The sequence below is a fragment of the Eleutherodactylus coqui genome, chromosome 11, assembly GCF_035609145.1.
Source record: "Eleutherodactylus coqui strain aEleCoq1 chromosome 11, aEleCoq1.hap1, whole genome shotgun sequence".
In the NCBI taxonomy this organism is placed as follows: domain Eukaryota; kingdom Metazoa; phylum Chordata; class Amphibia; order Anura; family Eleutherodactylidae; genus Eleutherodactylus; species Eleutherodactylus coqui.
In genome coordinates, this window is record NC_089847.1 from 84,334,494 (window position 1) to 84,362,238 (window position 27,745).

At 43.0% G+C, this 27,745-nt stretch overlaps 1 protein-coding gene across 1 annotated transcript in view; it reads left to right on the top strand.

The window, feature by feature from the left end:
• Positions 1-3,541: 3,541 nt before the first annotated feature.
• Positions 3,542-27,745, top strand: part of LOC136581734 (solute carrier family 22 member 6-B-like) — a 29,258-nt gene continuing 5,054 nt past the window's right edge. Inside the window, exons 1-8 of the mRNA XM_066582358.1 lie at positions 3,542-3,916; positions 13,739-13,842; positions 15,779-15,933; positions 18,041-18,209; positions 19,800-19,923; positions 23,952-24,070; positions 24,517-24,731; positions 27,345-27,453. Of these exons, the coding sequence (XP_066438455.1) occupies positions 3,542-3,916; positions 13,739-13,842; positions 15,779-15,933; positions 18,041-18,209; positions 19,800-19,923; positions 23,952-24,070; positions 24,517-24,731; positions 27,345-27,453 (1,370 nt within the window). The remainder of the gene's footprint in view (positions 3,917-13,738; positions 13,843-15,778; positions 15,934-18,040; positions 18,210-19,799; positions 19,924-23,951; positions 24,071-24,516; positions 24,732-27,344; positions 27,454-27,745) is intronic.

Below are 27,745 nucleotides of genomic sequence, written 5' to 3' on the forward strand. Positions count from 1 at the left end.
GTAGTGGCCAGAATGCGGGTAACGCGAGGGTCACGAGAAAGGCATCCTAACATGAAGTCAGCCATGTGTGCCAGGGTACCTGTACGCAACACATGGCTGTCCTCACTAGGAAGATCACTTTCAGGATCCTCCTCCTTCTCCTCCTCTGGCCATACACGCTGAAAGGATGACAGGCAAGCAGCATGGGTACCCTCAGCAGTGGGCCAAGCTGTCTCTTCCCCCTCCTCCTCATGCTCCTCCTCCTCCTCTGGCCATACACACTGAAAGGATGACAGGCAAGCAGCATCTGTCCCCTCAGCAGTAGGCCAAGCTGTCTCTTCCCCCTCCTTCTCATGCTCCTCCCCCTCCTCCTCAACGCGCTGAGATATAGACATGAGGTTGCTCTGACTATCCAGCGACATACTGTCTTCCCCCGCCTCCGTTTCTGATTCCAAAGCGTCTGCCTTTATGCTTTGCAGGGAACTTCTCAAGAGGCATAGCAGAGGAATGGTGATGCTAATGATTGCAGCATCGCCGCTCACCATCTGGGTAGACTCCTCAAAGTTTCCAAGGACCTGACAGATGGCTGCCAACCAGGCCCACTCTTCTGTAAATAATTGAGGAGGCTGACTCCCAGTGCGCCGCCCATGTTGGAGTTGGTATTCCACTATAGCTCTATGCTGCTTATAGAGTCTGGCCAACATGCGGAGCGTAGAGTTCCACTGTGTGGGCACGTCGCACAGCAGTCGGTGCACTGGCAGATTAAACCGATATTGCAGTGTCCGCAGGGTGGCAGCGTGCGGGATTTGCGGAAATGTGCGCAGAGCTGGCGCACCTTTCCGAGCAGGTATGACAAGTGGGGGTAGCTTTTCAGAAAGCGCTGAACCACCAAATTAAAGACATGGGCCAGGCATGGCACGTGCGTGAGGCTGCCGAGCTGCAGAGCCGCCACCAGGTTACGGCCGTTGTCACACACGACCATGCCCGGTTGGAGGCTCAGCGGCACAAGCCAGCAGTCGGTCTGCTGTGTCACACCCTGCAGCAGTTCGTGGGCCGTGTGCCTCTTCTCTCCTAAGCTGAGTAGTTTCAGCACGGCCTGCTGATGCTTGCGCACCGCTGTGCTGCCACGCCGCGCGACACCGACTGCTGCCGACGTGGTGCTGCTGACACATCTTGATTGCGAGACATTGGTTGCGGAGGAGGAGGGTGGTTTAGTGGAGGAAGCATACACCGCCGCAGATACCACCACCGAGCTGGGGCCCGCAATTCTGGGGGTGGGTAGGACGTGAGCGGTTCCAGGGTCTGACTCTGTCCCAGCCTCCACTAAATTCACCCAATGTGCCGTCAGGGAGATATAGTGGCCCTGCCCGCCTGTGCTTGTCCACGTGTCTGTTGTTAAGTGGACCTTGGCAGTAACCGCGTTGGTGAGGGCGCGTACAATGTTGCGGGAGACGTGGTCGTGCAGGGCTGGGACAGCACATCGGGAAAAGTAGTGGCGACTGGGAACCGAGTAGCGCGGGGCCACCGCCGCCATCATGTTTTTGAAAACCTCCGTTTCCACAAGCCTATACGGCAGCATCTCTAGGCTGATCAATTTTGCAATGTGCACGTTTAACGCTTGAGCGTGCGGGTGCGTGGCGTCGTACTTGCGCTCAAACAGTGGCGCTAGTGATGTCTGGGCGCTATGCTGAGAGACATTGCTGGATGGGGCCGAGGACAGCGGAGGTGAGGGTGTGGGTGCAGGCCAGGAGACGGTACTGCCTGTGTCCTCAGAGGGGGGTTGGATCTCAGTGGCAGGTTGGGGCACAGGGGGAGAGGCAGTGGTGCAAACCGGAGGCGGTGAACGGGCATCGTCCCACCTTGTGGGGTACTTGGCCATCATATGCCTGCGCATGCTGGTGGTGGTGCCTCCCCAGCTGATCTTGGCGCGACAAAGGTTGCACACCACTGTTCGTCGGTCGTCAGGCGTCTCTGTGAAAAACTGCCACACCGTAGAGCACCTTGACCTCTGCAGGGTGGCATGGCGCAAGGGGGCGCTTTGGGAACCAGTTGGTGGATTATTCGGTCTGGCCCTGCCTCTACCCCTGGCCACCGCACTGGCTCGGCCTGTGCCCACACCCTGACTTGGGCCTCCGTGTCCTCGCCCGCGTCCACGTCCTATAGGCCTACCCCTACCCCTCAGCATGGTGTATTACCAGTAATGCAGAAACAGAACGCTGTAATTAAATGTGCCGCTTATTGGCCTGTGGTTGGAGGCTGAGTTCGCTTACGGAATGCCAGGAAATAATTTGGCGCAAGCCTGCTGTAACACTTAGCTGGCTGCGTAGGATTTTGTAGAACTACTACACCCAGCACACACGGACCCAGAACACTGAGCACAGTGACAGGCAGGCCAAATAGATTTTTTGCCCAATATTTTTTAGAAAAGCCCCACTGCGTATATTCAATCAATAATATATGTCTTCTGTCCCTGCCTCCACACTTCTGTCCCTGGAGTATTACTGCAGGGCGCAATGCTCTGCACGGCCGATATACCAAAGAAAAAAAAAATGTGCAACACTGCAAAAAGCAGCCTCCACACTACTGCACACGGTTAGATGTGGCCCTAAGAAGGACCGTTGGGGTTCTTGAAGCCTACAATAACTCCTAACGCTCTCCCTGCCTAAGCACTTCTGTCCCTGGAGTATTACTGCCGGGCGCAATGCTCTGCACGGCCGATATACCAAAAAAAAAAAAAAGTGCAACACTGCAAAAAGCAGACTCCACAGTACTGCACACGGTTAGATGTGGCCCTAAGAAGGACCATTGGGGTTCTTGAAGCCTACAATAACTCCTAACACTCTCCCTACAGCAGCTCCAACACGATAGCACTGTCCCTCAGCTATGTCACAACGCATCTGAGGCGAGCCGCGGGAGGGGACGATTTTTATACTCGGGTGACACCTGATCTCGCCAGCCACTCACTGCAGGGGGGTGGTATAGGGCTTGAATGTCGCAGGGGGAAGTTGTAATGCCTTCCCTGTCTTTCAATTGGCCAGAAAAGCGCGCTAACGTCTCAGAGATGAAAGTGAAAGTAACCCGAACATCGCGTGGTACTCGTTACGAGTAACGAGCATCTCGAACACGCTAATATTCGAACGAGTATCAAGCTCGGACGAGTACGTTCGCTCATCTCTAGTCCCGATATCATCTTTTCTTACTTAAAGTGTCACGTTTTGTACTGCACGCGTTCTGTATAAGGTACTCAGGCTAGTAAGTTAATAGTTTATTTGCATGGTTTTTAATGGAACTTGCCCTATTATAACTAGTGATCATTGCCCTTTATCCTTAATTCAGAGGAAATTTCTAATTTTCTCCACAAGTTAATGTCTCTATATATCAGTAAATGTTTAACACACAGTTAGTAGGTCAGGATTCTTCACGCCTACATTACGCTCTTATATAGTGCCGCAGTCTAGTTTCTCTGTGCCATCCACTAACATTGTAAATGGTCATGCTGTTTGCATCAAAGCTTCAATGTTCTTAGCTGCTTATGTGGAGATTAGAAACTGTGTGATCCATCATGGCATTTCAAGACATTTTGGAGAGAATAGGTGGCATGGGACGATTTCAAATCATACATGTCATTCTGCTGAATCTGCCAGTTTTCATGTTGGCTAGTCACAATCTGATGCAGAACTTCACCGCCGCTATTCCAAAGTATCGATGTAAACTTAATGAATCTCGGGAGGAAGGTAATTTTACCGGACTTTGGCTACATGCTCATATTCCATTGGAGCCTAATGGGAAACTCTCTAGCTGCCTAAGATATACGAGGCCTCATCTCAATTCACTTAATTATAGTGTTGCAAGCAATACTAGCGACTTAGAGACTGAGATGTGTGCTGATGGCTACATGTATGATGACAGCGAATTTTCTTCAACGATTATAAACCAGGTGAGAATTCTTTGTCATTGATCCTCTATATTTCAGCCTGCATCAATTCTTTACATTTTCCCTCCTAACCTTTGTTCAACGTTTTATCTTACAACAAGACCTACTTGTGATTTACCCTGTTTAGTGGCAGAAGGGGTGGAATAAGAGTAACCTGGCCCCCTCAGGTAATAATGTCTTGCTCAGTAGCCATGAAAGTAAGAGTGACTTATCACATTTGAGGTGCACGTATCACATTAAGAAGTGCTAGAAATGACTGGCTCAGCTGAGCATGCATGCTTTATCAATAGGGAGAGGGAAACAACCTGATGCTAAACACCTCTGGCGATGGCTTGTCTCCTGTGAAAACTAATGCTGAAATCCTACATGCTTGATGTCTCCTACCCCCACCCCCACCCCCACAACTACTAACAGGGAAGAGTAAGGAGGACCCCATACCCCATTAGATTGCTGACATGATTAGGCATGTATTAAGTGTATTTGGACACTTTAACCACTTAAGTGAGCTATTTTTTAGTTATTTATGGGTTAAAAAATGTCATTTTTTTTAGTAATTTAAAATCTATGACTCTTTCTGAACTTGGGAGTGTAATGTTTTTAAAAATATTTAGTATAGTTTAGGAGATATGATTGAATGGGATACAGGACGCGCTAGCAGTGATTTTTGGGGAAGGGCTTGAAATATAAGCCCTTCCCTGAAAATCATCCCTAGCTTTTGTAAAAAATGAAAAAAAAAATATGCTCACCTCTCCGTCACTGTCGGGGTCCGGCAGGTCTTGCTGCGTGTCATCCTGGCTCTGTACTGAAGATCTTTCAGCCGGCGGGGATTGGTAGAAACGTGCGAATGCACAAAAGCATACTCTCGCGTGAAAGAGCCCTAAATGAGTGATGGAATATTCCACCATAGAGTCACCTATCAGAAGGTAGGTACCTTACGAGTGAATATCTAACCTTTTAACAGGCCTTGCAACATGACTAGGGAAGTAAGCCAAAGCAGAATATGGATATTCTAGTTTGTTGCAAGGCCTGTTAAAGAGTTGGATATTTATCATCAGGTACCTACCTTCCAATAGGTGACTCTGTGGTGAAATATTCCTTCACTCATTTGCATGGCTTTTTACAGGGCAATGGCAATCCCTAAATCAATCATTCTCCTGTATATATCTCTTCATCTTTGTTTTCCATGCCAGTATCCATCCACAGTAGTACTTTGTAAGTTCACTGGATAAACTGATAATGGCACAGGACTGTTGAAAAACTACCCACACAGGTCAGATATAAAGCATTCAGGAGGTATGATGGTTAAAATGGAAGCAGGCTGCTACGTAAAGAACATTCTGGACATTTACATCTTCCAGAGTGCACTAGAATTATGATGACAGGCTAATGGCATTTTCCGGTACTTTAATATTAATGACCTATCCGTCAAATGTACAGAATGATGGAGCTGTGTCTGGTACACCATGAAGAGAGTGCAGCACTGGTCCGAGTGACATGGCTTCTTCAAACAGCTGATCCGTGGAGGTGCTGGGAGTCAGACCCTCCACTGATCTCATATTAATGGCCTATTTTAAGAAACAACTTATCATTGTACTTATGCATGCAATGCTGGATAAACTTTTGGCCAGGCCTTTTGGCAAAACAATTTGACAGACCTTTCCTTATTTTTAAAGGCTAAGAACAGGCTGCAAGTTATAGTTTAAAATAATGCAGATACAATATATTTCATAGTTATAAATGTAGCAAAAACACAGTACTAGACATAAACAACCATAAAAACCTACAAATAACACTGCAATGTAAAGTCTGATTAACCCCCTAGTGACGAAGCCTGTTTGAGCCTTAGTGACGGAGCCAAATTTTGGAAATCTGACATGCGTCGTTCAACGTAGCATAACTCCATAAAGGCTTACATATCCAAGTGATTCTGACATTGTTTTTTCACCACATGTTGTACTTCAATTAGGTAGTAAAAAAAAACCGATATAGTTTGTGTATATTTATTAAAAGTACCAATATTGGAAAAATTTTGAAAAAATTGTCATTTTTTCACATTTTCAACCGTAATATCTCAAATATGTTCAAACATACTGTACAAATTTTTTGATAAGATATATATTTCCATCTGTTTACTTTATTCTGAATGCACACTTGAAAAACTTTTTTTGTTTTTTTAACCATTTAGATGACGTACAAATTTAACATTACTTTTCAGCATTTTGAGGAGCACTTTGTTTTCCTGCACCAAGCCAAGTTTGCAAAGGCTCATGAGTGTCAGAATAATAGATACCCCCACAAATGACCCCATTTTAAAAACTACACCCCTTAATGTATTCACTGAGAGGGGGTCATGAGTATTTTGACCCCACCAGTTTTTTTCATTAATTTATTTTATTTTAGAGGAGAAAAAATAAAATGTCATATTTTTGCAAATATGTCATTTTAAAGACATATTTTTTTCCTATAGTGCCCATGAAAATGAGGATTTACGCCCCAAAATGGATACCCCTGTTTCTCCCGTGTTCAGAAACATACCCATTGTGGCAATAATCTTATGTCTGGATGCACAAAGGGGCTCAAAATGAAAGGAGTAGTCGGTGTCTTTCAGAACATAAATTTAGCTTGAAGGCGTTTTAGGCCCCATAGCACTTTTGTAGAGCTCTTGAGCGGCCAAAACCAAAGAGAACCCCCACAAATGACCCCATTTTTAAAACTAGACCCCTTAACGAATTTATCTAGGGGTGGACTGCCCATTTTGACCCCACAGTTTTTGAATGAATTTAAGCAAAGCAAAAGGAAAAAATTGTGATTTTCGTTTTTTTGTCAATTTTGTCATTTTAAAAACAGCTTTTTTTGTACAGCACACACATGAATAAAGCCTTGCACCCCAAAATGGATACCCCTGTTTCTCCCGTGTTCAGAGACATACCCATTGTGGCCCTAATCTTATGTCTGCATGCACAACGGGGCCCAAAATGAAAGGAGTAGTCGGTGGCTTTCAGAACAGAAATTTAGCATGAAGGTGATTTAGGCCCCATTGCCCACTTGTAGAGCCCTTGAACGGCGAAAACGACAGAGAACCCCCACAAATGACCCCATTTTGAAAACTAGACCCCCTAACGAATTTATCTAGGGGTGTACTGTGTATTTTTACACTACAATTTTTGAATAAATCTAAGCAAAGCAGTAGGAAAAAAATTACAATTTTGATTTTTTTGGCAGTTGTATCAATTTAAAACCTGTTTTTTTTGTACAGCACACATAGGAATGAAGATTTCACCCCAAAATGGATACCCCTGTTTTCCCGTGTTCAGAACCATACCCTTAGTGGCCCTAATCTACTTAAAGGACACATGGCTAGGCCTATAATGGAAGGAACACTCGTTGGATTTCAGGGTACAACGGAATAAATTCCAGGCCCCATTGCCCACTTATAGAGCCATTGAGCGTCCAAAATGATAAAAAACACCCACAAATGACCCCTTTTTAAAAACTAGACCCCTTAACAAATTCATCTAGGGGTGTACTGCTTATTTTGATCCCCCAGTATTTAAATAAACCTAAGCAAAGCAGAAGGAAAAAATTAAGATTTTCATTTTTTTGGCAATTTTGTCAATTTAAAAACAGTTTTTTTTGTACAGTGTACATAGGAATGAAGACGTTCACCCCAAAATGGATCTCCCCGTTTGTCCCGTGTTCAAAGACATACCCATTGTGGCCCTAATCTACTTACAGGACACATGGCAAGGCCTATAATGGAGGGAACACCAGTTGGATTGCAGGGTACAACTAAATAAATTCCAGGCCCCATTGCCCACTTGTACGTAATAAAAATTGACACCTTAAAAAATTTCCCCCCCCCCTGCCCCACGCGCCCTTTTTGGCGTTCCCCAAATCTTAGATAAAAGTAATAATGTGAACTGTGTGGTATTTCCGAAGACAGGGGTAATTACGGAGGCTGGTTGGGATGGGTACATGGGGCAATAAAACCGGGTATCCCCCCTCCTCTCATGCTTTTTGGGGGGTATTTCGTGACCTCAGTGGCGGGTATGGGGTGTAAAAAGTGGCGCTCTGTGAGTCTTCGTAAGCTTGCTGAGGTGCGGCGGTCTCACCCAGAATGCGCTCAACAAGCTGCTCCTGGAACTGCATGAAGGCGAACGTTCCCGGGGCTTCTTGTAAATTACAGATTACAGGTAGTGGTCTGAATAACGCCGGGCTCATGCAGCCGTAGGCGGAATCCGCTTGCGGAGGCCTGCAGCGGATCCCAGCTGTGAGCCCGGCTGTGACCCTGCGTACGGCCGCGTAATGTACTGCGCATAACTGCCTACTCACACAGGCGGTCATGCGCAGTATATTTTTTTTTGTTGTTTGTATTTCCCGCACTGTCGCTTAGCGATGACGCGGGTACCCGCAGCCCATATACAAGGTAGTTGCATATGGACTGCGGGTATATCCACGACCATGGAGCACAATGGGCTCTATGTTGCGGATATCCACGGTAAAATAGAACCTGCTGCGTTCTCTTTTCTGCGACTGGATTACGCAATTCCGACACGCTAATGTGAGCAGAATTGTGTAATCCAATGCGATTGATTTGCGTATTAGCGCGGATCAGATGCATGCGGAATCCGTAATTCCTGTCCGGTCATGTGAGACCGGCCAAAGGTAGATCGCTACCTTTTTATCACGTGACCGGTGATCGCTCAACAAGGTCACTGCTCCAGGCTCTCGGTGACCGTTGGTCGCTGGGAGTAGGGAGATTTTAAATTACCTGGGCTCCCCAACTTCTGCGCATGTATCCGGTGTTTTGCCAGCGGTCACATGTGCAGAATCAGGGAAAGTTCACGGAGGAGGATCGCGTCGGTGTGCAAATACGGAGGCCTCCAGTAAAAAGTTTCATCTCCTCTCACCGATCGCATTGGTGAGATGAACCTTCACCTTTTTTTACTTTTACGGGATCGCCATTATCCGTTGGATAACGGCGAACACGTGATCAGGAACCGCTCACCGCGGCCCCCCGTGAAATCTCCAGGCTCTCGGCTAAGTTTTGTAGCCAGGAGCAGGGAGATTTTAAATTACCACAGCTTTTGCGCATGCGCCTGCCATTTTGGATAAATCCGCGGGCCTTAGGTACATCATTTCATCCTCCCTCACAGATATGATCCGTGGGGGGAAATGCAACGCAAGCTTTTTAAACTTTTTTAAACTTTTTTTTTTACTTTTTACACTTTTTTTTTACTTTACATGATCACTGTCATCCATTGGATGACAGTGATCATGTCGCCAGTGACATCCCTCTGCTCCTGGCTACACATGGCAGCCAGGAGCAGAGGGATTTTAAGTTTCCAGGGGCTCGAGCCCCTCTGTGCACGCGCCTGATGATTGACATCGGGCATCCATGCGCAGACGGGTACTTCGAGTCCCGGGACATCGGGGAGGACAGAGGTGAGTATTTTCACCTCCCCTCATGGATCCGATCGACATATCAGGCCGTCCAGTTCCCCTGTCAGGGCAGGTCTCTTCTCTGTAGAGAAGAAGGATGGGACATTGAGGCCTTGTATGGATTATCGGCTTTGAATAAAATTACAGTGAAGAACCAGTGCTCCTTGCCCCTGATTCCTGATTTATTGAATCAGGTGGTAGGGGCCCACTGGTTTTCCAAATCTGACTTAATGGGGGCTTACAATTTAATTTGCATCCAAAAGGGAGATAAGTGGAAGACTGCATTTAACACCTTGTTCGGACATTTTGAATGTCTAGTCATGCCCTTTGGACTTTGTAATGTCCCCGCTGTGTTCCAGGGATTTATGAACGCGGTCTTCCACGACTTCCTGGGGGTATTTTTGGTCATATATCTCGATGACATTCTGGTGTACTCCCCAGACTGGGATTCACATGTGCGGCACCTGAGGCTGGTTCTGACCCATTTGCGTGAGTACCAACTTTTTGTCAAGTTGGAGAAATGCATTTTGGGTACTAAACAAGTGTCTTTCCTTGGCTATGTGATTTCATCCACAGAGATTCAAATGGAGTCTGATAAAGTGGCAGCAATCTCCCAATGGGTCAGACCAGTTAACCTGAAAGCTCTCCAGCGGTTTTAAGGTTTCGCAAATTTCTACCGTAAATTCATTAAGAATTATTCTGTTATTGCTCAACCCCTGACTGATCTTACCAAGAAGGGTGCCGACTTGGTAAGATGGTCGCCAGAGGCCCTAGAGGATTTTAGTCATCTCAAAAGGGCGTTTACTGCTGCCCCGTTGCTAGTACAGCCTGACGCACGGCGACCGTTCTTCATTGAGGTCGATGCGTCTGAGGTGGGGGCGGGAGCTGTATTGTCTCAGGAAGTCAGCGGGAGACCTGGGTATAGTCCGTGTGCATTCTTCGCGCGGAAGTTCAGTTCGGCGGAACGTAACTACGACGTGGATAATCGTGAGTTACTGGCGATTAAATGGTCTCTAGAAGAGTGGCGTCACCATCTTGAGGGGGTAAGGCATCCCATTACCATGTATACTGATCATAAAAAACTGGTATATCTCACCAATGCTAAGAGACTCACAGCTCATCAGGCCAGGTGGGCATTGTTTTTTTTCCAGGTTTAACCTCGTTATTACATAGATTCCAGGGGAAAAGAACGTGAAGGCAAACGCTCTCTCACGGAGTTTCAGTTCGCCGGAAAGTGAGACAGTCGCTCCCAAGAATATCTTGGCACCTGGGGTGGTGGTGGCAGCTGTAGAATCTGATCTCGTTCCTCATCTACAAAATTGTCAGCAGGACGCTCCCTCGGGGGTACCGGAGGGCAGATGGTTTGTGTCAGAGAAGAGTCTCACTCATCTGTTCTCGCAGGCCATCCAGGGGTTCAGGGGACTCTGGATCTTTGTACTAGACACTACTGGTGGCCAGTCATGTCTCGGGAGATCCGCAACTTTGTAAAGGGATGCTCTGTCTGTGCACGCAGTAAAAGTCGGCGTCCGGAGGGGCCTCTCGGACCGTTACCGGTGCCTTTTCGTCCGTGATTGCATTTATTGGTAGATTTATTACCGATCTACCTGAGTCTCAGAAGTTCACCACTATACTAGTTGTTGTAGACTGTTTCTCAAAAATGGCACATTTTGTGGCGTTAACGAAGCTACCTTCTGCGATAGAATTTTCCAAGATTTTTGTAAAAGAAATCATTCGTCTACATGGGGTTACCGAGAACATTGTATCTGATCGCGGTGTTCAGTTTATTGCGCAATTTTGGCGAGCCTTCTGTAGAAACCTGGGAACGTCGCTTTCCTTCTCGTCAGCATTCCACCCGCAGTCTAATGATCAGACTAAGCGGAAGAACCAGGATTTAGTGCAATATTTATGGTTGTTTGCTAGAGAAAAGGCTCATCAGTGGGCAGAATTCCTGCCGTTGGCAGAGTTTGCGCTAAACAACCGTACTTGTTCTTCCACTGGGGTATCTCCATTCCTTTGCGTATAAGGTCAGCATCCTCACTTCCTTACAGCTATTTCTACTCTGTCTGCCTGCCCAGCAGCTGATGTCACCACAGATGCGCTGCAGGGGGTATGGAAAGAAGTACAGAAGAACCTGAAAGCAACGGGGGCTCGTATGTAGTTGCGTATTGGGAGGAGTCTGTCAGTATCTGAACCTTACAGGATGCGACAGAAGGTATATTTGTCTTCTAGAAATCTCGAATTGAAGGTTCCGTCTTTAAAACTGGCGCCGCGTTACGTGGGTCCCTTTGTCATCACGCGTGTAGTAAATCCGCTTGCTTATGAACTTGATTTGCCAGGTTTTTCCATCTGCCTCAGTTCTGCTTAGTATTGTTCATGTTGGTTTTTACATTTGCCTTTTCTGTCGGTATTCTACCCTTTCCATTGGTCCCTAGTGAGAGTAGGGACCGCCACCCAGTTGTTCGCCTGGGGTTAGCCAGGAGTGGAGGCAAGTAGGCAGAGACAGGGGTTGTGGGTGAGATCTAGGGCACCCGGGCTGGCGTGTCAAGGGTAGAATACCGTAACAGATACCTCATAGTACCTTAAACTGCATGACGCAAACCAGTTGGGTAAATTAAGAATAGACTAAGAGAGGAGAGAAGAAAATATACGAACATGGAGAGAGGGCTTAATGGAGGTTGTAATAATAATAATAATCTTTATTTGTATAGCGCCAACTTATTCCACAGCGCAATATATTTATGTGCAATATCGAGTGCAGAGAGTGGTAGAGTGGCCTTAGTGCCCATAAGGTTAGTTAGTTGGTTTATGTTTATGAATATTTCATGGCGGCATGGGACAGTAACGGGAGTGACATGATATAAACTACGTCCACCTACCAGTCTGTATAGTCTAATGCAATGCACTTGTCCTAGTTGGCTTGATACAGTGATGGAGAATTGTATGACTATACAAGAAAGTGGAGATACTAAACAACAGGAAAAAAGACCTCCTGGCACTCCAGCAATATGGAAAAAGATAAATGATGACTTACTTCGTAGGGGTGCCTGATCCACGGCACCCCTTAATCCCAGAAGGTGTGTAGTAAATCAGATTGGGGAGATGTTTTCAAAATTTCCAGTAGATTTATTAAAATGTATACAACGCGTTTCGGCCTTCTACGAAGCCTTTATCAAGCCTTTATACAAGAAAGTGATACGGATTGTCACATGCCTTTCTTCGATATGCTGTGAAATGTCTATGGTTTTTGGTTATTGTAATTTGTACTTTGTACTATTAAAAAAACCTAATAAAAAGAGTTATAAAAAATAAAAAGAGGTCTAGGGGCACATGACAAAAGCATTGTTCTCAGGTACTCAGGAAGGACATATCAGAGCTTGAGCAGGTACAAAGGCGGGCAACTAAAGTAATAAATGGAATGGGCGAACTACAATACCCAGAGAGGCTATCAAAACTGGGATTATTTAGTTTAGAAAAAATACGGCTAATGGGTGATGTAATAACTATGCATAAATATATCAGGAGTCAATACAGAGATCTCTGCAATCATCTATTTATACCCAGGACTGTGACTAACAAGGAGACATTCTCTACATCTAGAGGAAAGAAGATTTCTACACCAACATAGAAGTGGGTTCTTTACTGTAAGGGCAGTGAGACTTTGCAACTCTCTGTCTGAGGATGTTGTCATGGCGAACTCACTAGAAGAGTACAAGAGGGGCCTGGATACCTTTCTTGAGCGATACAATATTATGTTATAATTGTGAATAACTTTAAGAGGGTTGTTGATCCGGGAATTATGCCGATTGCCAGATTGGAGTCAGAAAGGAATTCTTTGCCTCAAATGGGGAAAATTGGCTTCTACCTCATTGGTTTTTTTTTGCCTTCCTCTGGATCAACATTGGGGGGGGGGGGATAATAGGCTGAACTGGATGGACATATGTCTTTTTTCGGTCTTACATACTCTGTTACTATGTTAAAGTGTATTTTTAATTATCAAATTAATTACGTTTTCTTTTCATGGGCAGGCCAGGTCTCCCAGGGGCAATTCTTAAAAGCTACTTCAGACTTATAAAGGGTGTTCTGAGCAAAGACCCTAATAAGGCATATGGATGGATAGAGGTTGACTTTATGAATTAGAATGCATTTTGTAAATTCATGTGATTGGAAGTTATCAAAGTGAGTTATGCAAATCAGACATACCAAATTAGTTATCTCTGCTTATAATTTAGCCTATTAATAGCTCTGTAGAATACTGCTTTTGAGAAATACCATTCCTTACCAGTGAATAAAAGGAGAAACTGAAAGTGATGAGGGTCTTTCTAGGGAGAAAGGACAGAGCTGGAAGCAAAATTTCATGCCTTTACATCCTTCTATTTCTTACAGTGGGATTTGGTCTGTAGTCGGAAGAGACTGAGGCAGCTTGCTCAATCCATTTACATGGCAGGAGTGCTGGTTGGATCCATTATATTTGGGGGACTATCAGACAAGTAAGATTTACTTCACTAAAAGTTAATCCTTTGCTTTCCACTCGTTTGGTGCTACATGTCGCTTCAGCAATATATTTTAAAATAAATATTACTTTCTCTAAAATGGAAGATATTGCAGAAAATGAACTTTTAATGTGCAGTAGAAATAAGCTTTTTACATTTTTATATTACACATATTTTTTTTAAATTATTTTAATATGGCCCTTCTATGGGACTTTACTTCCGCCCTTGGATGATTGTAAGACTGGAGAGACAGTGTAGTTTCACACTGGAGCCGTTCTCAACATTATGATTATTTATTCATAAAATGCCCACATAATCAACCGAGCTATCAGGAAATACAAAAGTTCAAACCACATAAAAGATACTTTAGATAATATTTGTCTAGTAATCTGCAGCACAGAAAGCAGACAACTTGGAACTGGAAAATAGATGAAATAGTGACGTTTTCAATGTACACCAGTGGAACGTGAAATGTTAAAATTGTACTAGAAAAAAAAAAGATTTGTTTGGCTTTTAATCAGTTAGTTTTGGCATAAGGAAACAGGCTATTATGTGAGCCCTTATTTATGAATTACACCATTTGTAATAAGCATTTCCATCGGTGGTCAAGGTAGTGAAAATGCTTCCCTTCTGAGATTGTGGTCCTTCTGGCCTTCTTCTTTCTATGTATCTATAATCATGACTTTTTCCTCTGCTGAGACAAAATCAACAAGCAAATCTATTATAATAATGGCAATAAGCAGTGAGCAAGGGCCTCAATAGCAGTTACTCCTATTTTTTTTATCTTGTGTAAAAATATTTGTTGCGGAATTCAGTCCATTTTTAAGCGCTTAGTGATATAACTAATTTTAGCCTTAAGAACCAGTAAATCGTTTTCCCCTTTCTGTTTCGGCAGACAAAACATTTTAATTTTTTCGTCAATATAGCTGTATGACACCTTGTATTTTGCGGAGCATGTTTTATTATTCTTTAAGGGAACCAATTTCAGGCGCATATAATGTACTGAATAACTTTTTTGTTGCAGAACAACGGGAAAAATCAATTTAACCTTTTATTTAGCATTGATTTTAAGTCATTCACAATATGATAGGAATATTATGTTAACTCTATTTCACAGGTCATTACAATTACTACAAAACCAAATTTATATTAGTTTTATTACTACTTTTGCACAATATCAACATTTTTTGTTTTATAAGAATATTTTTTGTATGTCACAAATTCCAGGACCAGAGCATTTTTCCTTTTCTGTTGTGCAAAATGTGCGTGACCAACGTTCCATGCTACTGGAGCAGCTCCACGAAGGTCACTTCATCACCGAACACTGTGACAGCCCTGTCACAGTGTTCAGTGATGGTGGGACTCCCTGAGGGGACGAAAGAATTCCCTGCCATAGCTATGGCAGAGGATCGCAATGTTCTCCCATTGCTTTCAACGGGGATGGTGCTGCTGCCACCCCATTGAAAACAATGGGATGCAGGCAATCCCCGCAGTGGTTTTTAGGGAAGGGCTTGAAATATAAGCCCTTCCCTAAAAATAAGTTCTAGCTAAATGAAAAAAATAAGAATACATCACCTAGCATCGCTGTTGGGGCCCCTGCGCTTCTTCTCTCTGGCTCCCCAGAAGTGTTCTTCAGCATTTTCTTTTGGCTGGGGATTTAAAAATCCCCGCTTCCTGGAAACGCTGCCTCTGATTGGCTGAGTGCTGCTACCAATCAGAGGCAGCGCTCAGCCATTCATTGCTGTGATACCACATATAACAGGTGGACAGGTGTGGCACTGTTTTTGGAAGCAAGAAGCCATGTTTTTTCTAATCCTGGACAAACACTGTAATCCTAATTGACTGCTATGTGTGCAGCTGATCTTCTATATGATTCAAAATCTTGCAGCCTCAGAAACAACATAATTATTGCTATCCTCATTTGTTATCCAAGGTTTGGGCGCAGACCGTTGCATATTTGGTCACAGTTTCAGATGTTTGTGACTGGAATATGTGCATCTTTTGCTCCTAACTACATTGTGTACTGTGTCTTTCGTTTCCTGACCGGGACAGCTCTCTCTGGGATTATTCTGAATTCCTACTCTCTGAGCAAGTATAAAATCCAACATGCCAAGATTCAATAAATGGAAAAATAAATGAATTAATAATTCAATGAATTATGAATGGATGAAAAAAATGCTTATCAATTATAGCGTGCATGCCTTCAATTTCTAGCAAATGTTAAAAAAAATAAAATAAAAAAAAATATATATATATATGTATTGTGGCAAGGAGGTTTCTTGCCTGTGCTTCGCTGGCCTCTCCATCCAGGAAATGGCGCAACTCACGTGTAAGCAGGCTCCTGTAGACTTGACTTTCTTTGAAAAACTAGCACCTACCAGCATTTATTCCACAGCAAACAGCAACAAAACTTGTACAGCATACAACATAGTCCCTATATAATACTGGGTTCACAACCCACTAGGTCACGTCACCAACCCCACCTGGGGCATCTGGAGGGCGTCCTCCTCTGTCAGACTGGGTGACAGGCCCAAACAGATCCACACAGGATCTCGGGCTAGCAACCCTTTCAGCTCCAGTGAGCTATCACTTCTTCCCTTGGAGTGTGACAGATACTGGCTTTTATCTAATTCCTGCTAACCCCCCCACTCCCACAGTATGTGTAATATATATATATATATATATATATATATATATATATATATATATATATATATACACACACACTTCAGCTATACAACCCTGCTATTACATTCAAAGAGTTCATATAGGGAAGCATTTTATGAAATGGAGATTAGGAGGGGCGATAATCTTTGATATGATGTAGATGCTGTGTGGAATGTGCTGTTCGGAAGCATTAGGCTATGCTGCAAATTTTCTGCCTGAATGTACAAATGGAGAATCTACTACATTTAGGGCATGTTCACAGATAGTGGATTTGCTGTCAATTTTCCACAGTGGAAAATCCACACTAAATCCACACCAATTGGTGTGAATTTTAGGGTGGTTTCATACAGCCACATGCACAACTACGCTCGCCGATACGTAGCATAGTTGCATAAGAACTAGTTTTTTTATCCTTTTTGGGCTATTAAAACTCTGCACCATAGTGTAATATACTAGCATTAAAAATGTTGTTGCTTTACCACTGTAAATCATGTTTAAAGTGGCTGCCACTAGGGGTCTCCCTTTGAGCTTCTTTGCAATCCACTCTCTGTCGTTAGGTACAGAGCTTCCTTAGTAACAAGGAGACAAGGATGTTTTCATAGTAACAGGGGGAAGGGCTACATGAAAACAATGGGGTCTTCTTGCGTTTTTTTGTGGATATTAAAAACAATTAATATGTGTGCAAAGAAACGCAATACGCAGGGAATACACATAGTATTGCTCCGTATTTCTTGGACTGAAACTGAATACGCCTGTGTGAATGAGCCTTTAGGAGACCCTGGTCCAAAATATAGAAGGAATGCAAATCTTTCCATTATACTTCTGTATGGGCCACTTCTGGTTTTGGCCCACAAAATATGAAAAATACTCCAGTGTGAAGGAGCCCCTTGTCAGACTGTTCCTATCTGTAGACACTATGATTCCAATAATTCCTGATAATTCTATTATGTAATAGAGCTTCATTTTAGAGGAAGTTTATCAGTTGATTGTAATCCTTCTAAATCTTGATTGATGCCTGCACTGAAGACACCGTGCATTTCAAACACCCTGTGCCTGTATTGCAAAGAAAACGGCGCATGCACATGACATTATGTATGATAGGTATGGCCGCAGGAGAGTCACTATACATGAACCAAATCTACTGCAAAGTAGGCACAAAGCGAAATGCATGACGTTTCCAGTGTAGGCAGCTGGAGACCATCAATTAGGACTCAGAGGGGCATTTTTACACCAAAGAAGGGGAAGAAAGTCCGGACCATTGTTGAACATGAACTGCCCATTGGACGGTTATAGCTGACACTTGCATACCCTGTGGGAAATGGGGCAACTGAGATATTTACCTTAGGAGCATCTGATGATAAAAAAAAAACTAAAGGTACCATCAAGCTCATCTACATTTCACTCCTGCTACTACTTAAACCAACTGATAGACTTCCTTTAATGATATCATAGGAATTTCAGTATGTAATTGGCTTTGATCAATATCATTGTACATGATCCCAATGTTAACTGCATGCTCTCTCTATAGTTGTGGAATGGATTCCCACAGAGAATCGGGCTTTCACCAGTACAGCAAGTGGGTACTGTTACACAGTTGGTCAACTGGTGTTGGTGGGCTTGGCATTTCTAATTGATGACTGGCGTATGCTGCAGATGGCTGCTTCCCTTCCCTTCTTCATTTTCTTTCTATATTCATGGTAATGTATACATTTTCCAAATTTACACTTTTTCAAGTTTATGTTCACTGTGACAGCTCCAACAGGACTTATCAGCTTCACTGGAGTCCTGAATGCCAAGAATACTTAAAGGCCATACTTGCCAACAGTCTCAGTTTTGGCAGAACAATCCCACAAACCAAACGACAAAACAAGTGGGATTTATGCAAATTACAGCTAAAAGTAGGAGTTCTTGGAACATCCCAAAACATTCATAATCTTGTCATCTTTTCTGTTTTCAGTATTAGAAGGTATTTCTAGGAAGTGCAATTTCACTTGATAACACCCTTAATAATATGTCAGGCATTCCTCTCAGTTTGGTTAAGTTCACAGACTTAATTCCTTTTAGGGCCATTCTGTAGGTGTCTATTGATGATCTGGGGGACAATACAGAAAACAAGTCTAACACTAGGTGGCTTAGGTTTGGCCAGTCAGCTCTAGGCTTGATTTGCTCCATCAGCCAAGGAATGTGTAAATCATCCAGCCCAAATGTCAGCTCACTGGCTTTCGGTCACAGGGAGAAATTATGAAGCTGGCGCCAGGTCCCATCAAAGTATTCTCAGGTGGGTCAGTTGTGTTCTGATAGACACTCTGAGCAGCAATGGCCAATGGATCCTTTGCGAGCCTCAGGTCTTGAGCGTCCTCCCAAAATGCCGAAATTGAAATACACTACTGGTACCACTGTTACTATTGCTGTTAACCTGAACAATAACTTTATGAAAGAGACAATACCTCTTTTTAACAAAGACTTAAATTAGAACTAAATTAGCCATCTAGTGGCTAGATACCACACTCTTGTATGCGCAGAGGATTGCGCAACAGGCATGCTAGACATGGACACCCTCAAAAGGTAGTAGTGTTGTAGCCGTAGGTACTCATGGAATCATAAATCAGCATCCATGATCCAGTGACTGTTGCATCCCTTTGAGTAACATATAGGCGAGGCAGGCTGTGGCAGGAGTAGCCAACCAAACCCCCCTCAAGAGCACAACGGGATGGGCAAAAGCTGACAGCCACTTTGGTGCAAACAATCTGTGGTAGAACCTCAGGCATATTATTAGATGCCGCTCAGAATTGTCATGTCAATACTAGCAATAAAAGGAACTATTTGTTCAAGCACAAAAGTTTGTGTTATTTAAGCAGGAAGCCCCCTTACAGATCTATATACTTTGAGCATTTATGATCTTGATATGATTTGCCTACAGTAGGGCAATAACATTTGCAAACTATTTGCTAATCTGATTTAATACTACTAGTGAATAACTATACTTCTGAGGGTAATCCATGTTTTTTTTATTTCAGTTTGTTGCCACAGCCCAATATATATAGAGTTTGCAAGATATTTTTGTTGCATAACATAATTATGAATGACCTATTATAAGGATTGCATAGATTCTTTTCTACTTATTTAGGTATTTTAATTAAAGATATGCAATTTTACCATTAATATATTAGACACTAGGGTTTTCTCTATGTACTCATGTGATTTGTGTACAGAACTACTAGATAGTAACTTTTCATAATGCTGTTTAAGAGATTCTAATTGATTTTACTGATGTTTGTGGACCACAGGTGGCTCCCTGAGTCTAGCCGATGGCTTGTCCTAGGTGGGAGATATGAACAAGCAATCAAAGACCTGAAGAAAGTGGCGAGAATTAATAGGAAAATCGAAGAGGGGGACAAATTTACAGTGGAGGTAAACTGTCCGCATCAACTTGACATCCGTAGAAAAAATCTGCTTTTATAGTTTGAACATTTATAGAGTTTTGGAGATACAGATTTCCAGTACCAATTTAAGTGATACTATACTATTGCCTAGACTGAAACATTTTAAAACCAATATTTGAGATGCTGAACCTGTGTGCAGAACTGAGCAAAAGTCATAGATAACCCCAGGAGGAATAAAAAGAAGGAAATATTTATGAGATAATTAGACAAAAGCTGCTTGTAGAGCAGCTCTCTGTTCTGGTATATAGAGGGGTCCAAGGCATGGGACACCCTTCATGGCCTACATATTTCCCTAATAGAAGGTAAAGTTAGGAGAAAATGAAGCTCCATTCTTGTTTCAGACCTGAAATAATTCAGCTCAGAAGCACAGTAAGAAGACAACGTAGTGCTATAGGTCTAAAAGGATGAGCAGCTGTTAACATGCCATTAATGAGAAAATAATAATAATCTTTATCTGTATAGTGCAAACATATTCTCCAGTGCTTACAAAAACAGGGGGATACAGAAAGACAAAAGTAAAAAACTACAAAAACTACAGTTACGTGTAGTAATCAGTTGATGGAGACAGTAGGGGTGAGGGTCCTGCTCCAACGAGCCTACATACTACAAATAATGGGGTGATGCAGAAGGTAAAGGGGCTGGAGATGTGCCACGGTATGGTGAGGTGGACAGTGGGGGATGCTATACATATGGACAATGTTCAGACTTTAGCCTTGTGGTGGCTGAATTGGTATGACTGCAGGGGGCGGTTGATGGCGGCTAGCTGGGATTGCAGTCAATAGGACAGGAAGCATGTTATCAGGTGGAGTACAGAGGGGTTTGGTTTAGGAGATGTGGTAGGCCTCCCTGAAGAGGTGCGTTTTTAGGGCACACCTGAAGTTTTGTGAGTCATAGATTGCCAAGATATTTTGGGGTAGTGCATTCCAAAGGCCTGGTGCTGCTCTGGAGTAGTTTTGGAGGCGGGAAATGAGAGGTTTGAATTAAAGGGGCACTCTGTCTGATTTTATTTGCGGAGTGGAGGTCGCGGGCTGGGTGGTGGATTGAGATGAGGGAAGCAATGTAGGGTGGCATGGTGCTATGGAGAGCTTTATGGATGAGGGTGGTGAGGTTAAATTGAATTCTATATTTGACGGGCAGCCAGTGCAGTGACCGGAACAGGGCAGAGGTGTCCGAGTAGCGGCTGGACAGGAAAATGAGCCATCCGCATTCAGGATGGATAGAAGAGGGTAGAGTCTGGTGCGGGGGAGGCCAATCAGCAGTGAGTTGCAATAATCGAGCTGAGAGTGGATGAGGGCAACAGTGAGCGTTTTTAGCGTGTCCATGGTGAGAATAGGGCGGATTCATGCAATGTTCTTGAGGTGAAGTTGACATGTTTGGGCCAGAGATTGGAAAGGCAAATAGACAAAAAAATTGGCACTAGAATATCAAAATTAGGCATGTTGGATACAACGATGACAATGAAGACATATATATCAAAGAAGCTGCCAACCATTCTCAGAACAATGGACTGGCCTGCCAAACATTAACATCATTAAATGTTTGGGATTACTTAGATCCTGAAAACGCAGAAATATATCCAACTTCTAAGATGGAACTTTGCAAGAAACATGGAAAATGTCCCTTCAGATTTATGTGAAAAGCTAAAAGCCAAACTCCTAAAAAGGAGAGGAAGCTGAAAAAGACAAATGGAATTTGAATAATTAAAACAATTTGTTATATATTTAGAGGTTGAGACTTCTAGATAATTGCCTGTTAAAAAAATGTTTTTTTCTTCATGGGGCCCTATGTGTACAGCTTATATTGAGGTTTTTCTTCACCATGGCTGCCAACTTCAGTATAGTTCAGGATATGCAGAGTTCTGCATCTTTATCTCTGTCTTATTTCCCAACGTTGTGTTGTAAAAAGAGATTGCTTGTTTTTTAATGTGCTAAGATCACTTCCTGCACCGTGCTATCACAGTGAAGCTTTAAAGCTTATACACCAACATAGAAGGGGGTTCTTTACTGTAAGAGCAGTGAGACTATAGAACTCTCTACCTGAGTACGTGGTGATGGCAAATTCAATAAAATAGTTCAAGAGGGGCCTGGATTTCTCTCTTGAGTGATACAATATTATATGACTTCAGAAGAATCAGTGATCTAGGTATTATTTTGATTGCTAGATTGCGGTCAGGAAGAAATTTTTTCCCTTAAATGGAGAAAATTAGCTTCTACAGCATTGTTTTTTTTTTGCCTTTCTCTGGATCAACATTGGGGGTAATAGGCTGCACTGGATGGACTTATGTCTTTTTTCAGACTTACATACCATTTTACTAAGCTAAAATTTGCTGCATATATAATTAATTGTTATATATATATATATATATATATATATATATATATACACACTCACACGTACATATAGATAGATGGATAAATGTAGCAAACTTAACTTGACAATTACAGTGACCCTCTAATCCTGAACAAACAATGGCTGCATTGCTTCCTTGACTGCCTGATGCACATGGTGCATTAGAGTGGATTATTAGTCTAGGACACTGCATGCTACTTTGATTAAGATACCTCTGCGTGGCATAACTTTATGGTGTATAAGCGCCCAACATTGGTACGAGCTACTAATACTCCACTAGTTCAAGGGAATGGAGGTGGAGTGGGCTGGGGATCGTTCCGGCCTGCCTGACCCTATTTACATTAAACAGGATTTGCTTGTAGATTGGGCGACTCCTGTTTACACGGAGCAAGAAGACACTCAGCAGTCGTTCTGTTTTAGTGAGCTAAAACAGAACGATTAGTGACAACTGAGCGACTTCCCACTCTGTGCCCTGTCAGGGGCCGTGTGCATACAGGCCAACAGTCGCTCACTCATTATTTAGTCAACTATCAGTCTGTGTAGATGTACCTTTAGACTACCAATGCATACTATACTTATGGATAGTGCGCATCAGATAGTCAGTCCAGGACTGGAGGATCGCTTTAACGCAATAACAAAAAGTTCTGTGCCCCAATATTTTTGCCATTTCAATAGCTTTGCAATGGTTTTATTGCGTTACTATAACATAACTTATTGCAGCAAGTTATCACAGTCAAGTTTACCTTTGCTACATGTATATATGTATGTGTTCATTAGTTTTGCAGATAGGCAGATAGTTATAAAACTAATAAGCACATCTCTTTAGGACTTGAAGATCAGTAAACCGGTCAAGTAAACTTTATTTCAAAGTGCCCTTGGAGATGAGATATTGAGTCCGCTTGTTTGTTTATTTGCTGTTAGTTTTTTGCTTTTTAATAAAGAAGTCATATAAAAGTAGCTCAGTCCAATAAAGCTACTTCAGATTTAAAAATACACCTTAAGGCAGCATCTTTCTCACATTTTCACTTTCATTGCACACTATATCTAAAATTAACTTTTGTTTCCAGAAAACTTTAATCCTATTTTCAAGAGCTGGATGATAGAAAGAACCTCATACATTTTCTGTACCTTTCTTTTGTGTTGCTTTGTTGTACGGCCCTATTATTCCTAATTACACAGGACCACATTGCCTCTCAAGCTCCGAGCAGCGAATATTGCTTTTCTGCGCTGCATGATGATGTTCATGTGCGTAGCAGCTTTTTCATCTTAACCCTTTGCAATCCAATTTTGGATTCAGGGTTTCCTAGGGGGCTTTTTCTTTCTGCCATTATACAATGGCACCATCTGCTGGCTTGAGCCAGTACTGCGCTATGGGACATGCTGGAAAGGTCCCTCGACAACAGAGCGACTGGCAACATACAGTAAGAATACCCTGCTGGATGTCTTCCAACATCGGAGCTGTACAGCCTTTAATCAGAATGTTTTCAGACGTCAGACAGTGGATTGGAAAGGGCTAAACTTACCTTGCCATGAATGTGATATTAGAAACTGCCCTTCTGCTACTTTACCCAGACATGTCTTATGCCCTCCCTACTTAAAGTGATATTTAATCTATGATTTACTCCATGGACTCTTTGTTCCTTCTAGAAAATCAAATATGACATGAAAAGAGAAATAAACGCTACCAGCGGAAGTAATTATTCTGTGTTGGATCTGATAAAGACACCTGTGGTGCGTCGGATATCTTTTTGTTTATCATGTACCTGGTAAGTATGGAAATTAATTGTATCCTTAATAAGACGTATTATAATAGAAACTACTGCAAGGTTACTCATATACATAATATAGCTGCCATCCATTCGCTTGCTCAGCAGCGGTCTCACCCTTCACCTCCATACATATGCACACTCAGTCAAACATACATGTTGTCTCAATGGTAAAAGGGAAGAAAGCAGCAGACAGTGTGGCTTATCTCCCTGAGAACAAAAGAATTGGACAGTTGAAATCCAACTGTCCGATCCTTATCCCCCCTAAATTTGCAATTCTGGGTGTGAAGGGAAGCTATCACATGCGTCCGAATATCTGCTGGACTTACCAAATTGTCAAGTTCAGACTAACAAAATCTAGTGTATATGGCCAGCCTTGCATTGTGATATTTAAGATCCATCAGTCTTTCACATGTAATGGACATTTTCTTTGCTCTTACCTATAGGTTCTCTACCAGCTTTGCTTATTATGGTTTAGCCATGGACCTTCAGAAATTTGGGCTGAGCATCTATATTATTCAGGTTATCTTTGGAGTCGTTGATATCCCAGCAAAATTTATCTCTTACTTTGTGATGACATACATAGGACGTCGTGCTCTACAAGCTGGTAGTTCGATCCTAGCTGGGATTGCAATTTTAGTAAATATCTTTGTTCCTCAAGGTAATCTATTTTCATTTTCTTGATATTTCAGTTTATTAAATTACCTGTAGGGAGGAAGGCGTCTCACTGAGCCATCCACCGTCATCGGATCCCAGAGTGGAGAAAGTCATCCTTTTTCTATAAGTGGAAAGGGTTTTCGTCATTGCATGTATATTTTTCAACATTTACATATTGCGATATTGAGTGATTCTATTTGTTGGAAGGGCTTGTTATCTCCGCATTAAACATGAGTCTACATTATTATAACCTGCATGGCCACTTTATTAGAGGTATCCATCCAGTAACATGTTGGACCTAATTTGGCCACAGCGATTAGCAATGGTGTCCATCTACAGGTAATAGAGGACCCAATATGTCAAACCTTGCTACATCGATACTGACCCTGGTAAGCCTAGCACCGATGACCATGCCTCATTGAAAGTTATTTAGATTGCTTGATTTTCCCATCTTAATGTGAATAGCAACAGTAAGAACAGACCATGGAACAACAGATTGGTTTAAGATTGGGAAAGGAGTATGGAAGCGTTGTATACTCTCACCCTACCTATTCAACTTGTATGCAGAATACATCATGCGATGAGCGAGGCTTGATGAATCCAAGGCTGGAGGTAAAATCGCTGGAAGAATCATTAACAATCTTAGATATACAGATGATACAACTTTGATGGCAAGGAGGAGCTAAGGAGACTTATTACCAAGGTGAAAGAAGAAAGCGCAAAAGCTGGGTTGCAGTTAAACATTAAAAAAACCAAGATAGTGGCAACCAGATTGATTGACAACTGGCAAGTAGAGGGAAAAAACGTGGAGGCAGTGACGGACTTCATATTTATAGGCACAAAGATTACTGCAGACGCAGACTGCAGCCAGAAAATCAGAAGACGTTTACTTCTTGGAAGGAGAGCAATGACCAATCTCAATAAAATAGTCAAGAGCAGAGACATCACACTGACAACGAAGGTCCGCATAGTTAAAGCAATGGTATTCCCCATAGTAACCTATGGATGTCAGAGGTGCACCATAAGGAAGGCTAAGCAAAGGAAAATATACGCTTTTGAATTGTGGTGTTGGAGGAAAATTCTGAGAGTGCCTTGGACGGCAAGAAGATCAAACCAGTCCATACTCCAGGAAATAAAGCCAGACTGCTCACTAGAGGGAAGGATAGTAAAAGCAAAACTGAAGTACTTTGGCCACATAATGAGAAGACAGGATACCTTGGGGAAGATGCTGATATTGGGGAAAGTTGAAGGCAAAAAGAAGAGGAGCCGACTAAGGGCAAGATGGATGGATGATATCCTCCGGGTGATGGACTGGACCTTGGTGGAGTTGGAGGTGACAGAAGCCGACAGGAAGCTCTGGCATGGGCCGGTCCACGAGGTCACGAAGAGTTGGAAGCGACTGAATGAATAAACAACAACTATGTGAATTGCTGGTCAAGCTGATCAATGGAAATCTCACTCAAATGATTTTATGCTGCACTGCGTAGTCATGTGTCTAATTTTCATACAGGCAAGCCCAAAATACGAAAGGGGGTGTATCTCGAAGGCTTTGTTCACACTAGGCACATGAAAAGATTGCATCTAAATAGAACCAATGGTTTCCTATAGAACCGTTCAGATGACTGAATTTTCGTCGTGAGAATTCTTTGCACCAATCAATGATAGGACATGCGACTGTAAAGCTCGCTTCTAAGCTCCGTGGTGCAAGAAAAGCTAGGACCTGACCTACCTTTGGTGCGTGCTTTCCATTGACTCCTAGGGGAGCTGGATTACACGCACCTTGCTCGTGTGAACGGGCTAATTAAAATAGCCAGAATTCGCTGATTCACGCGATCTTTAGTGCAGTATAAGGCCTTACTCAGACGGGCGTTTTTTGCCGCGATTTGCGCATGCGTCCGGCGATTTTATAAAACCATTGCTTTGCAATGGTATCGGACACATGAGCGCTGAGCCAATCAGGAGGCAGGTCTGACTCACACCCCCTTCACACCCACTGCAGGCCGGCCGCTCTGAACTCCGGCTGCCGGGAGCAGGTAAGTATATATATATTTTTTATTTTAACACTTTTCTGGATGAATTGCAGGGAAGGGCTTATATATTTAAGCCCTTCCCGACAATTCATCCCACACTCGCCCGCAGCGCATTGCTTTCAATGGAGCGGGCTGTATTGCCGGCTCCATTGAATGCAATGCGCTGGACAGCTCCGGCCCGTTTCTAATGAAACGTGGCTAGGAGCAGATTTTCGGGCGATTTTCGGGCACCGGTCACGCGATTTGCGGATGGGCATCCGTCATGCGATCCGCAAATCGCGCGAAAAAACGCCCGTCTGACTAAGGCCTAACTGTGACCTTTTCACGTGCCTATAATTCGCGAAAACAGCTCTCGTGAACGAGGCCTAATAAAGTGGCCAATCATATATATTCAGTGGATTTCATACAAGCTGTGCTTTATCTATTGTTGTTAAACGTACCTGACTTGATTCAATACCAACTTTCCTCCCAACATAGTACTCATAGGGTTCATCTTTTAGTCTACTTTAGGATTTATTTAGGTAACTACTGGTACTTTATGTGTTTTTCTGGTCCAACTTTCTACTGAGGTGTTATCTTTTTTTCAGAGTCTCAGGCAGCGAGAGCGGCAATGGCTGTTTTTGGGAAAGGATGTCTAGCAGCATCTTTTAACTGCGTGTATCTATATTCTGGTGAACTGTACCCAACTGTCATCAGGTGAGCAAACAGCTAATGTAAGAAAGAGAAATTGAGAGATTTAACCCCTTAATGACGCAGCCCCTTTTTCTTTTTCCATTTTCGTTTTTTCCTCCCCCCTTCAAAAAAATCGTAACTCCTTTATTTATCCATCGACGTCGCTGTATGAGGGCTTGATTTATGGGGGACGAGTTGCATTTTTCAATAGTGCTACTTAAAGTACCATATAATGTACTGAAAAACTTTTAAAAAATTCCAAGTGGAGTAAAATGAAAAAAAAATGACATTTCGCCATCTTTTAGTGCGTCTTGTT